Source organism: Balaenoptera acutorostrata, chromosome 6 (genome assembly GCF_949987535.1).
Source record: "Balaenoptera acutorostrata chromosome 6, mBalAcu1.1, whole genome shotgun sequence".
In the NCBI taxonomy this organism is placed as follows: Eukaryota; Metazoa; Chordata; class Mammalia; order Artiodactyla; family Balaenopteridae; genus Balaenoptera; species Balaenoptera acutorostrata.
Genome location: NC_080069.1, coordinates 117,392,907 through 117,404,974, shown reverse-complemented (window position 1 = coordinate 117,404,974; position 12,068 = coordinate 117,392,907). Strand labels below are relative to the sequence as shown.

The following is a 12,068-nucleotide window of genomic DNA, read 5'->3' as shown; positions in this document are numbered from 1 at the left end:
GCGGACAAAACAGAGAGAGAAAAATCCCCTTTTATTTATTCTCTATCTCCCACCCCCATACCTCCCTCCCCACTTGGACATTTAAGCCACACTTTGGCCTCTGCTGCTGAAATTTGAAGGGAAACCCAAGAAGGTAATGCTTGGCCTTTGACCCTGAGGGCTGTGACCCTGTGTTATTTGTGCCTCGTGCACAGAGTTTAGAACCTGACCCCAGGGAGGTGGCCGCATCACCAGCTCTGAGAAGTGATGCTGAGGGGAGTCTGACATTCCTTTAGCCAGGCTGTGGAGCAAGAGAGAAGGAAGTGGCCTCCCCACTGACTCTCTGGTCACCCCGGGACAGGCCAGCCCTCTCTGGACCTGAACCTACCCCTCATGGTAGGGCGAGCGGTCAGCTGCTGGCGTCCTCTGGCTGAGGGAAGCCACAGAGGGCAGCTGTTCAGAGGGCACTGTCTCCACAGGGACCACATCAAAATCGGGCAGTGCCCCCGTCCTCAAGTGCCCCACGCAGTTCCCGCTCATCCTCTGGCATCCTTCTGCGCGTCACTACTACTTCTGCCTGATGACGGAAGCTGAGCAGGACAAGTGGCAGGCTGTCCTGCAGGACTGCGTCCGGCACTGCAACAATGGTGAGCCGCCTTTAGGCACCAGGAGCTGGGAGCGGGGTTACCTGGGTTATGTGCTGAGTGGTGACCCCTAGTGGCTGAGTGCAGTGTGGCAACCCTGCTCTATGAGCTGTTCTGCTTTTCCTTCTGGGGTTGTTAGAAACCATTGTCATGCTGCCCTTCACCTTCTTCCTTGATGAAAACAGTTCTGTGATGCTCCGAAAAAAAATTTGGGATATTGTTCTCAGAGGGACGCAGTTGTTGAGCCCTTGGGTCACAGAATAAAAATCCTGATTCTGCCACTTTCCAGCAAGGTCCAGTTGGACCTTAGGAGACCAACTTACCTTTTGAAGCCTCTGTAAAATGGGGATAATAATCTCTCCTGTGTCTCAGAGGGTTTGTGAGGATTCACAGTGAGAATCCACTCAATGCTTGGTAAAGATTTTTTTATGGTATCATTTCTTATCAGTGACCTGTACCATAGTCTGGGAAGTTCCCTTCCTCCCTCAGGGCCTCACTGTCTTCATCTGTAAAGTTACAAGGTCTCTTCCAGTTCACTCATTCATTTAGCAAACCTTTTAATGTCTCTGAGCCAGACCCAGGGCTGGGCACTGAGGATGCAACAGGGAAGCAAGACATGGTCCCTGTCCCCGTGCTGCCGGCAGCCTGGTGGGGAGACAGATGTTAAACAGATGAGGACACCAGGGGGTGATGAGTCACAGCTGTGCTGGGTGCTGGGTGGGAGCCACCTGGGGAACCTGGAGGGTGTGTATGTATGGGGGGGTGCTGATCCTGTGTGTGGGGAGGGGTAGATCAGGACGGCTTCCTTGAGGAGGCCAGGGTTCAGCTGAGACCTGGAGGATGAATAGTTCTAGAGCAGAGGGAGGTGAGTTCCAGACGGAGGTCGCAGCCAGCATGAAGGGAGGCCCAGGGGTGTGGGCGGTTTAGAGGAGGATGCACAAGGCCCTGAAGTGGGGAGGGGGGGCCTGGAAATGGGCCTGGAGGGGGCACTGGGGTCAGGTCTGGAGGGCCTTGTAGGGCTTTAGGGAGTTTGATCAAAAAGGCTTGTGATTGTCTCTCAGCAGGGGGGTGGGGCATGAGGGGCTTTCTGCCCTTACGGGAGGAGCAACCCCATCCTGGACCCTGAAATTCCTTCCCGGTGACCTGGCCTCCGGGCAGCAGAGGGAGGCCACTGCTCCCGCCCTGCCCTTGCCTCTGCCTTACTCTCCCCGCCCGGCATGCCTTGGGCGCAGCTCCACCCGGTGGATGGACAGTGGGCACCCACGCCTGGAGGCGGCTGTGCGGTGACTCGGCTCACCCCACCTGCCCCCTGTCCTCTCCGCTCTCCAGGGCTGCCTCTGCCCCGGCTGGAATCTGCCGGGCGGCAGGAACCAGGTCTTCAGTCAGGCCAGCCCCTGCCGCCCACAAAGAGCCTCCTGTTCCCAGGTCCCTGGAGGCTGAGGGGCCAGGACTGGGCCGAGGCGATCTGGGCTCCGGCTGCTTGGCCTGGGGCACCATCCCTCCTCCTTCTGCCCTCCTCCTCTTCCCCCTCCCCCCTCCCTGGCCCAGCTCCTCCCTCTCCAGGTTTCCAAGGCTAGTGGCAGACCTGGCCAGGTGACCCCAGGCCAGTCTGGGTGGGGACAGACCAGGTGGGGAAGAGCCGCCGTTCAGTTCCCCACGCGCACAACGGCAGTTGTGATAAACTTTGCTGGATCGTGGGGAGGAATACATGAGCTGGGCTGGGTAGAGCTCTTGGCCCCGTGCCTAGCACATAGCGAGCGCTCAGCCAGGAGGCTGAGGGGTATGGGTGTGGGTCCTGTGGGCAGGAGGAGAGGCCGGGGAGAGCTGCTGGGGCGGGGGGAGAGGCGTCCTGCGGCCGCAAGGTGTTAGGAGCTGACGGGGCGGTTTTAGAGGAGCCTTTCCTCCACCCTGAGGACTGTGGGAAAGTTCTCGGCTTCCTCGGAGGCTGGGCCTGGAATTTGCAGGGCCTGGAATTGCTCACTCCGGGGGCTGCCAGGAAGTGGGGGGTGGCTGGGGAAGGAGGCCGAGCTGGGTGGACACAGTTCGTCCCGGTCCCCGCCCACATCCTGCATTCCCGGAGCAGCTGGGGCAGCAAGAGGCAGCGGGGCACGGAGCTGCCCCCTCGGGCTGGGCCTGGGGTGCAGAGGTCAAGGCCTCTTCCTGTCTGACCGCCGTCCCCCTCTGCCTGCTGCCTGGGCCTGAGGAATGTAGCTTCCTTTCTCAGCCTGACCCTGAGGACCCCACGGGCAGGAAGTCTCCAGGTCTCGCTAGAGTTGGCCCGTCTGGGCTCAGGCCCTGGGGCTGCCGTTCCCTAGCCGTGTGGCCTCGAGCCAGTGACTGCCTCCCTGAACCCGTTTCCTCATCGGGGAAAGTGGGGCTGAGAACAGCTGTCCCTCTGGGAGCCGTTTGGGGATTAGGTGAGGGAATGCGTGTGCGGCCTCAGCCTTAGTCTGCAGTAACACGGGACCACAGACTGGGTGGCTTAAACAACAGAAATTTATTTTTGCACAGTTCTGGAGGCTGGAAGCCCCAGATCCAGGTGTCAGCAGGTCTGTTTTCTTCCGAGGTCTCTCTCCTTGACCAGCAGGCAGCTGCCGTCTCCCTACGTCCTCACACGTGCCCCCTCTGTGGGCGCAATTTGTCCAGATTTCTTCTTCTGAGGACACCAGTCATACATACGGGATCAGGGCCGAGCCTAAGCCCCTCATTTTAACTTAATTACCTCTCTAAGTCCCTGTCTCCAGAGAGTCACATTCTGAGGGCACTGGGGGTCAGGACTTCAACATAGGACTTTGAAGGGACACAGTTCAGCCCCTAACAGCCAGGCTCAGGGGGAGAGCTCGGGAGGGGTGACCCTCCCTTTTGACTGAGCCACTCGGCGTGCAGAGTAGGGACGTCCTGAGGGTCTGAGGCTGCACGTCTGACTGGCCAGAGCCCAGGGCATCAGCGGCCTCCTTCCTGCTGCCCAACCCTCTGGCTCAGCGTCCTGCCACCTGGAGAGCGACCCTGCCTGGCACACCCGGCTTGCCGTCTGCAGACTGTAAATGCCCCAATGTGAGAAAGGCTGCATATAACGCACGGCTGGATTTTTCTAGGCAAAACCTGGTCTCTGGGAGACGGTGCCCCTCCTTAAGCCTGAGGGGCTTCCTCCCTGGCCCAGCTGGGCAGCACCCATCCCAGGGCTCTGCGCGGCACCCCAGCTGGGACACCCCTGCTCTGCCCCCGTCACTCCCTCATCTCAGGCCCCTGAAATGCAGGGTGAGACGCCCCTCACGCCCCCATCCCAGTCCACGGAGCTGCCACTGCAGGGCTGGGGCTGGGCCTCAGTTTCCCCACCTCTGAGCTCTCTTCCAGCCCCGCCAGGCAGTGTGATCCCTGGGTCAGCGGATGTGGAGGGGAGGAGTTCTCCCCACGCCAGAGAGGGGCTTTTTCTCTGTGGGGGTGACTCAGCCCGTAGTCACTGCAGTGGAAGTCGGGGTTTCGGAGGCACTGGCTGCCATTTCCCCTTCCCTTGGCTCTGGGGATACAGCGGTCAGAGGCTCGCGGCCAGGGTAGCCGCCAGCTGCCTGCCTGCGAGGTGTTTAACCACGTTCGTCCCGAAGTCAGATGTTGCGACTTCCTGCAGCCTGCCTCCCCAGCACCCAGTCTGAGGCCCAGGCCTTGTTCGCTGACCCCCTCGCCAGCACGGGGGAGGTGGGCAAACTCATCTGGGCCACCACCGCCACCATCAATGACAAAAGTGAGAAATGGTATTTCCAGTCCCCTGGATGCACGGCGGTGAGCAAGGCGGACCCAGGGCAGCAGGAGCCATTCGTGGCTGCAGTTACTAATAAAGTGCGACGTGGTGCCCGCTGGGGCCTGCTCCCGGGCCCTGCCTTCACAGTGCACACTGTGGTCCCTGCAGCCCCACAGTGGGTGTGTGAGGCCAGGCTGGTCATTGCTCCCACTATTCAGAAGGGAGAACTGAGGTCCCTTAGGGTTCAGTGACCTGCAACGAGGCTATGCAAACTGTGGCCCGTGAGCCAAATTGGGCTCATCGCCTATTTTAATAAATCCAGTTTTATTGGCTCGTTTGTTCACACACTGCCTGCGGCTGCTTTCCTGCTACAACGGCAGGTTGAATGGCTGGGACGGAGATCGTCTGGCCCACAAAGCTGAGACTATTTACCGTCTGGCCCTTTGCGGGGAAAGTTGGCAGGCCCCGATGGAGGGAGGGTCTCCGGGTGCCTCTGGTACGCTGTCTGCCATGCTGGGTGGCCTCTCCTTGGTGGTGGTGGTGGCTTCTGGTCTTGGCTCTGCCGCTCGCTGGCCTTGGACCCTCGGCAGTGGCCTGACCTCGGAGCCTGTTTCTTCATCTGGAAAAGCAGAAGAAGTGACAGTGCCCACATCTCGGGCTGGTTGGGAGGATTGAAGGAGATGAGGAGGATACGGAGGAGGGCTGTCTTACCGTCCACTGCTCTTGGTGGGTTATTATCGTTACTGTCACTGCAACTACTCCTGAGGCTGTTACTACAAGAGCCGTGGGGGTCAGAGGTGGGGGGAGTTTGGGCAGTCAACCCCTTGGTCTTGGTGGAGGGCACGGGCCATCCTACCGACCTCCTCTCTCCATCCCTCTCCCGGGCAGGGATCCCCGAGGACTCCAAGGTGGAGGGCCCTGCGTTCACTGACGCCATCCGCATGTACCGCCAGTGCAAGGAGCTGTACGGCACCTGGGAGATGCTGTGTGGGAACGAGGTGCAGGTGAGGCCAGGGAGGCTGGCGGGGGGGCTGCGCAAGTCGGCGCGGGGCCCACAGGCGGGGCTCTGGAGCGCTGGCTGCAGCTTTGGACGGGTGGTGGCTGAGGCGGATCCCGCAGGGGGAGCTGCTTGGTATTTTGTTCAGTCATTAACTGAGCACCGACCCTGGGCTAGGTGCTGGGGTGCACTGTAGGAGGGACGCAGTCCTGGCCCTCAGGGAGCTGTCTAGAAGGAGAAACAGACGTTTGACAAGTAAACGCACACACTTCCATGTGCAGGCAAGGGGGGCAGGGTGTGGTATTCCAGACAGGGTGGCAGCATGTGCAACGGTCCTGAGGTGGGGCGCCTACAGGATCCTACAGGACACCCAAGCAGGTGAGGTGGGACCTGTGGGAATGATGCTCAGGAGGGAGGGCAATGGAGACGTGGAGCGAAGAGCAGCTTTGAGGGGAGGCTTGAGTGGCCGGGCTTGCCGGAATATGGAGGGGGCTGGGCATGCTCCAACCCCTGCCCTGGCCTGTGCCTCCCGGTCCTAGATCCTGAGCAACCTGGTGATGGAGGAGCTGGGCCCTGAGCTGAAGGCAGAGCTCACCCCCCGGCTGAAGGGGAAACCGCAGGAGCGACAGCGGCAGTGGATCCAGGTGGGCAGACCTGGGCTTGGGAGCAGGGGTGGGGGGCCTGCAGCTGCCTGGCACCCTCAGCCTGGCTCTGACACCTCCGCCCTGCCCACAGATCTCGGACACCGTGTACCGCATGGTGTATGAACAGGCCAAGGCACGCTTTGAGGCCGTGCTGTCCAAGCTACAGCTGGCCCGGCCGGCCATGGAGGCGGTCATCCGCACCGACATGGACCAGATCATCACCTCCAAGGAGCACCTGGCCAGCAAGATCCGAGGTAGGCGGGCCACCTGCTATGGTTGTCATCACCTGGTGAACGTGCTGGGACCACCCGCCCTCCGGGGTCAGGGCGTCCCTCCTGCCTGTTTCAGGGATCCGTTTACATTTCACAGGAATGACTTGATTCATTGATTATTTTTAAAACACCAGAATCAAATCTGAGCCATTGTTCTTCCAACCCCTGTGAGTTGTTTGTCGGCTGTTATTTCTATAGACTCAGATCTTGGTGACCTAAATGATGTTGAGGAGGTTCAAGCCTTCTGTTAATCTTTGGTCATCAGATCTGCCATGTATCGTTTTAGCGACATCAGCTTGACTTTGGTGATTCACATTCAGCCAGCCTTTCCCGGGTCAGTTGATGCTCCTTTCTGTTCCGAGCCTGATGGGATCCTTTCGCTCACTTGTCCTCCATCACACGCTGGCCACAGTTGTGACTGTCGTCAGTTGCCCGAGGGTTATTCTCTAACAGCTGTACTCACTGCGAGCTGGGGAGGACACCGAGAGTTGACATTTGTGTGGAACAAATAATGTTAGCTGGGCAGGGGAGAAGGAGGGACGTCAGAACACCCCCTGGCTAAAAAATGCCTTGGTCAGAATGTCTTGGAGACGGTCCTTGCCCACAGGGAAGCAGCCTTTTCCATAGTTGGGCTGAGTCAGGCCACACCATTCCATAGCAGAATCGGGGTTTGCAAAACCCAGAGGCTCATTGAAGCCACTGAAGTGTTTTTCTTTTTTTTTTTTTTTTTAAATGAAGGAGCAAGACCCCCAGAGGTGAGTTTTCTTCCTCTGGCTAAGCAGAAAAACTGCCAACCTAGAGACCTTTACACTAGCAGTTTTCTTAGTTTCTTGCCATCACAGTTTCAGGAACATCAGGGTCCAGTCTCAGAACTCCGTTATTTGTGCTGCGTTATCAGCTGTTCCTCAAGAATCCTTCAGTTTGCTAATGTTGTCCAGTGGTTTTCTTTAAAGAATAATACGACAGCCTGCCGCTAGCCTGGGGGTCTGGGGTGGTGGGAGTTGCTACCGGGGGTGCCATCCGCTAACCAGCTCCCTCGGTGCAGCCTCCATCCTCCCCAAGGCGGAGGTGTGTGTCCGGAATCATGTCCAGCCCTATATCCCGTCCATCCTGGAGGCCCTGATGGTGCCCACCAGCCAGGGCTTCACCGAAGTGCGGGACGTCTTCTTCAAGGAGGTCACCGACATGAACCTGAACGTCATCAATGAGGGCGGCATCGACAAGCTGGGCGAGGTGAGCCAGGCACTGGCCCCGGGTTTGGGTTTGGGTTGGGGTTTGGTCTGGCCCCCCCGTCAGACCCTCACTGTGATCAGGGCTGGCCGCTCCCCTCCGGGGCATAACCTGTGAACGGAGGGGCTGCGGGAGACCGAGGGGCCGGGCAGGTACACAGATGCTGTTTCGTGCACCCCACAAATGGAGCCAGCCCCTCTCACTTCCAAGTTCGCTGGTTCTCGGGGTGAACGGTCTTCCACAGACCCCATATTGGGGTAGTCGGCTGCCTGGAGCCCCACATGATTGTCAGGTGCAGATAGAATTGGTCCTGTAATCTTAGCCTCTTCTACACCCCGAACTGAGTCCCTTGACAATAATAATCATAGAATTTGAGAGCCATAGAAGACCTTAGAGATCATGAAAAACCATCTCCTGATTTGGAGGCTGAGGAAACTGAGGCTAAGAGAAGGTGAGCAATTTGCCCAGGGTCACGCAGCACCCGGGCTGGCCTCTCCCCACATGCTGTGCTGCCGGACCCCGCTCCTCCTGCCTCCTGTCCCGGGTCCTCCAGCGCTTGCCCTTGTGGCCGCCACCCCCGGCTGGCCTTCCCGGGTGCCAGCCGCAGGGCTGGGGGCTGCCTGGCTACTCTGGCGGCCCCCGCTCAGGTCCCGCGTACCTCTGCCTCCCTGCAGTACATGGAGAAGCTGTCCCAGCTGGCGTACCACCCCCTCAAGATGCAGAGCTGCTATGAGAAGATGGAGCCGCTGCGGCTCGATGGGCTGCAGCAGCGTTTCGACGTGTCCAGCACGTCTGTGTTCAAGCAGCGAGCCCAGATCCTCATGCGTGAGGTGAGCCCAGGGTGCTACCCCAGCTCCCCCCGCACCCGCCGTCCCCAGGTCCCCATCTCCTGGGGAGGAGGCCCTGCCTCTGTGGCCTTCCTCCCCGGCCCCCTCCTCGTCCTCCTCACGGGCCTCGCTGCAGCCACGCTCGGCCCCGGCGTGCTCTCTGCTGCGCTGCTCTCTGGTCTGTTCGGACACTGTCCCTCTGCCCACCTGGCTAATTCAGACTCATCTTTTGGGTCTCAGAGACCCCTTCCTCTGGGAGGCCCTCCTTGCTCCCTAAGCCCCTTCCCACAGGGCCCAGGGCCTCTGGTTCCCTGAGGCAGGGACTGGCCCTGGTGCCCGGCCCTGAGCCAGCACGCTAGACACTCAGTACAGGAGTGAGCGAGTGAACGGGCAGCTGAGCACGCAGGCGCCCCTCCTGCCGGCGGGCACCCCTTTCACGTGCCCCGTGGTGTGCCCCACCGGCAGCAAATGGACAACGCTGTGTACACCTTCGAGACCCTCCTGCACCAGGAGCTGGGGAAGGGGCCCACGAAGGAGGAGCTGTGCAAGTCCATCCAGCGCATCCTGGAGCGGGTGCTGAAGGTGAGCCGCCGGCCTGGCCCCACCCCTCCACCCAGGGGGACGCGGGGGCTCGGGTCAGACCAGGGGCCGGTGGAGCTCCCTGACCCAGAGCCCCGGCCCCGGCCCCTCTTTCCTGGCAGAAATACGACTATGACAGCAGCACGGTGCGGAAGCGCTTTTTCCGGGAGGCTCTGCTGCAGATCACCATCCCGTTCCTGCTCAAGAAGCTGGCGCCCACCTGCAAGTCGGTGAGTGCGCCCTCTCCCCCGACTCCCCTCCCACACCCCTCCCCCACCCCTCCCCCCACTCCCCTCCCCCACCCCTCCCCTCCCCCTGCTAGCCCCAGCCCTGGGCCTGACCAACAGCCCTGGCCACCCCTCTCTGCTCCCACCCACAACCCCGCCCGGCAGGAGCTGTCCCGGTTCCAGGAGCTGATATTCGAGGACTTTGCCAGGTTCATCCTGGTGGAGAACACGTACGAGGAAGTGGTGTTGCAGACGGTCATGAAGGACATCCTACAGGGTGCGTGCCTCCCGGCCCCCGGGGGCTGGCTGCAGAGCTGGGTGGGGGGTGCTGCTGCTGTTGGGACCCTTACTGCCTGGAGGGTGGTGGAGGTGGCCACCCAGAGGTCTTCCTGGTGGGGTCAGCTAAGCTACAAAGAAAAGAGAAGACTTACGCCGTGGGCTGGGGTGGGCCCACTACTAGCGGTGTGGCCCCAGGAGGGTAGCATCGCATCCCTGTGCCTTAGTTTGTTTGTGGGTCCTTGACATTTTGGGGAGCATCAGGTGAGTGACAGGGTTTAGGGTCACAGCCCCTGCTTCCCGGCATTGAGGCCTGAAATAAGCCTCGTCCCAGTCACAGCACCCACTCAGGCCGAGGGAGGCCTCTGGGGGATGATGCAGGTCACAGCTGGGCACACTAGGGTGTGCTGGCGGCCGTCGGCCCCGTGGTGAACGTCCCGACACCGCCCTCTTGTCCTGTAGCCGTGAAGGAGGCCGCCGTGCAGAGGAAGCACAACCTGTACCGGGACAGCGTGGTCATGCACAACAGCGACCCCAACCTGCACCTGCTGGCCGAGGGCGTGCCCATCGACTGGGGCGAGGAGTACAGCGGCAGCAGTGACAGTGGTGGGGACCCCGGCAGCCCTGGTACCCCGGAAGCAGCCATCCTCTCGGAAAAGCGCCGGCGTGCCAAGCAGGTGGTGTCCGTGGTCCAGGACGAGGAGGCGGGGCTGCCCTTCAAGGCTGTCCCGGAGCCGCTAGCACCTGCGTCCGCAGACAGCATCACCGAGCTCCATGGGCTGCTGGCCCAGGATCAGCAGGCCGAGAGCCCCCCGCCGGCCGGCCCCCTGCTCAATGGGGCCCCCACCCAGGAGAGCCCGCAGCCCGGGGCGGCCCCTGAGGCCGCCTCACCCCTCCGGCAGCTCCCGCCTGGAAAGGCCTCGGACCTCGAGCCTCCCAAGCCCAGTGACCAGGAGACCGGGGAGCAGGTGTCCGGCCCTGGCGGCCACCCCCCCATCCATACCACCACCGAGGATGGTGCAGGGGTGCAGACTGAGTTCTAGGCCAGTCGCCCCCGAGCTTCTGTTGGACATGGCACACGGGCCACTCCCTCCGAGGCACTGGAAGGCTTGGCTCTGGGCGGGGAGCACTGGATCTGTGCCTTCCGGGTGGGGATGGGGCCGGGCTGGTGTGGCACCTCTGGGGCTGGGCGGGGACGGGCCCACCTGAGTCACTTTATTGGGTTCGGTCACACTTGGTCTGTTTTCTCTTCTGTGGGATGATCTCGGCTTTCCTTCTCCTGCTGGGGACAGAGCACAGCGGAGGGGGCTGGGAGCACTCGGTGGCCCTGGGTCCCTGAGTTCTCCCTCCCTGCCCTGCCTCTGTGGCCCGTTTCCCTCGTGGGTCTTGCCATTCTTGGGAAGAGGGCGGTAAGAGTAGCATCTGCTGTGACACAGAGCCCATGGATCCTCTCTCCTCTCACCAAGGGGCTCGCTGGAACCAGGAAGATGGAGCGCTGAGGCCCGTCTCAGCCCCGCTCCTCCCTCCTCCCGGCTGGGCCCCAGAGGCCAGTTTTAGAGTGGATACTGGCCTTGCTGTCCCGCCCCGGGTGAGGGGATGTGCAAGGAGGGGGCCTTCAGGCTGGGGGAGGGCTGCCTCGCGGAGGGGGATGGGGCCATGGGCCTGAGGAGAGAACAAGAAAGGCCTGGAACGTGCTGGTCTGGGGAGAGGACGTGTCAGAGGGAAGGAGGGCATGACCTCTGCAGAGGTACTGCTGGGAGGGTGGGCGAGGTGGGCGACGTGGCAGATGGAGGGTTGCTGGAAGCTGGGCCTTTGCCTCCCCCTCCACTTGCTGGGGTCCAGTCTCCGGAGTCCCTCTGTCCCCCTGTGCTGGGCTGGGGGGGTGGGGGGCGGTGGCACGTTGCTCAGTGGCAGGGCTGGGTGGGTGTGGACTCTGCAGGCCACTTCCAAGGTACGCGCTGTCCTCCCAGGGAGCTGCGGGGCTCGTGAGGGGCAGGGGGATGGGCCGAGGCACCCCAGGGCACCACTGAGCATTTGGGTCAGGCTGGGGCTCGGCCCCTGCTGCTCTGAGTTTCCAGTCACCCCCACCCTGAAAACTCCAGGACTCTTCAAATGTCCTCATGAGTCACGTGGGGCCCAGCCATCCCCCTTCCTGGGGTGAGGGTCAAGCCAAGACCATCTCCAGGGGCTGGGACCTCCTGGCCTTCCCAGACCCCCTCCCCTGCTGCTTTGAGGGGAGGGTGGGCAGGGCAGAAACGGAGTCCTTCAGGGTCCTCAACCCCATCCCAGCCCTGCATCCTCCATCCCCTCGATCTCCTTCCTGGACCGGGCCCTGGGACCCACAGGACGTGCAGCTCTGGCTGGTGCTCAGGGACCACCCACCGCCCCCCCCTCCAGTCCCCCAAGCCCTAAACTCAACGCCTCACTAACCTCTTTTACCAACACGTTCTGTCTGAAGATGCTCTCCTCTGGTGCCTTCTTTTGTGGTTTTCCAATCAGCCTTCTCAGATCTTGTATTGAAAATATTATGCAAACTGTTTAAGCTTCTACTAATCAATAAATGCTTTATTTAAAGCCAGTGGCCCATGTGTGGTGCCAGCAGGGGGAGACCTGGGCTGGACACTGACTAGGAGCATCTGTGCACCTTGACTTTCTGG

General features: G+C 61.2%; 1 protein-coding gene across 1 annotated transcript in view; it reads left to right on the top strand.

Annotated features, from left to right (window-relative positions):
• The window catches only part of NIBAN2 (niban apoptosis regulator 2), a 50,221-nt gene extending 38,236 nt beyond the window's left edge, over window positions 1-11,985 (top strand). Inside the window, exons 5-14 of the mRNA XM_057548567.1 lie at window positions 459-626; window positions 5,248-5,363; window positions 5,896-6,000; window positions 6,092-6,254; window positions 7,318-7,505; window positions 8,177-8,332; window positions 8,795-8,911; window positions 9,031-9,138; window positions 9,301-9,412; window positions 9,874-11,985. Coding sequence (XP_057404550.1) covers window positions 459-626; window positions 5,248-5,363; window positions 5,896-6,000; window positions 6,092-6,254; window positions 7,318-7,505; window positions 8,177-8,332; window positions 8,795-8,911; window positions 9,031-9,138; window positions 9,301-9,412; window positions 9,874-10,454 — 1,814 coding nt within the window. The 3' untranslated portion in view covers window positions 10,455-11,985. The remainder of the gene's footprint in view (window positions 1-458; window positions 627-5,247; window positions 5,364-5,895; window positions 6,001-6,091; window positions 6,255-7,317; window positions 7,506-8,176; window positions 8,333-8,794; window positions 8,912-9,030; window positions 9,139-9,300; window positions 9,413-9,873) is intronic.
• The last annotated feature ends 83 nt before the right edge of the window (window positions 11,986-12,068 follow it).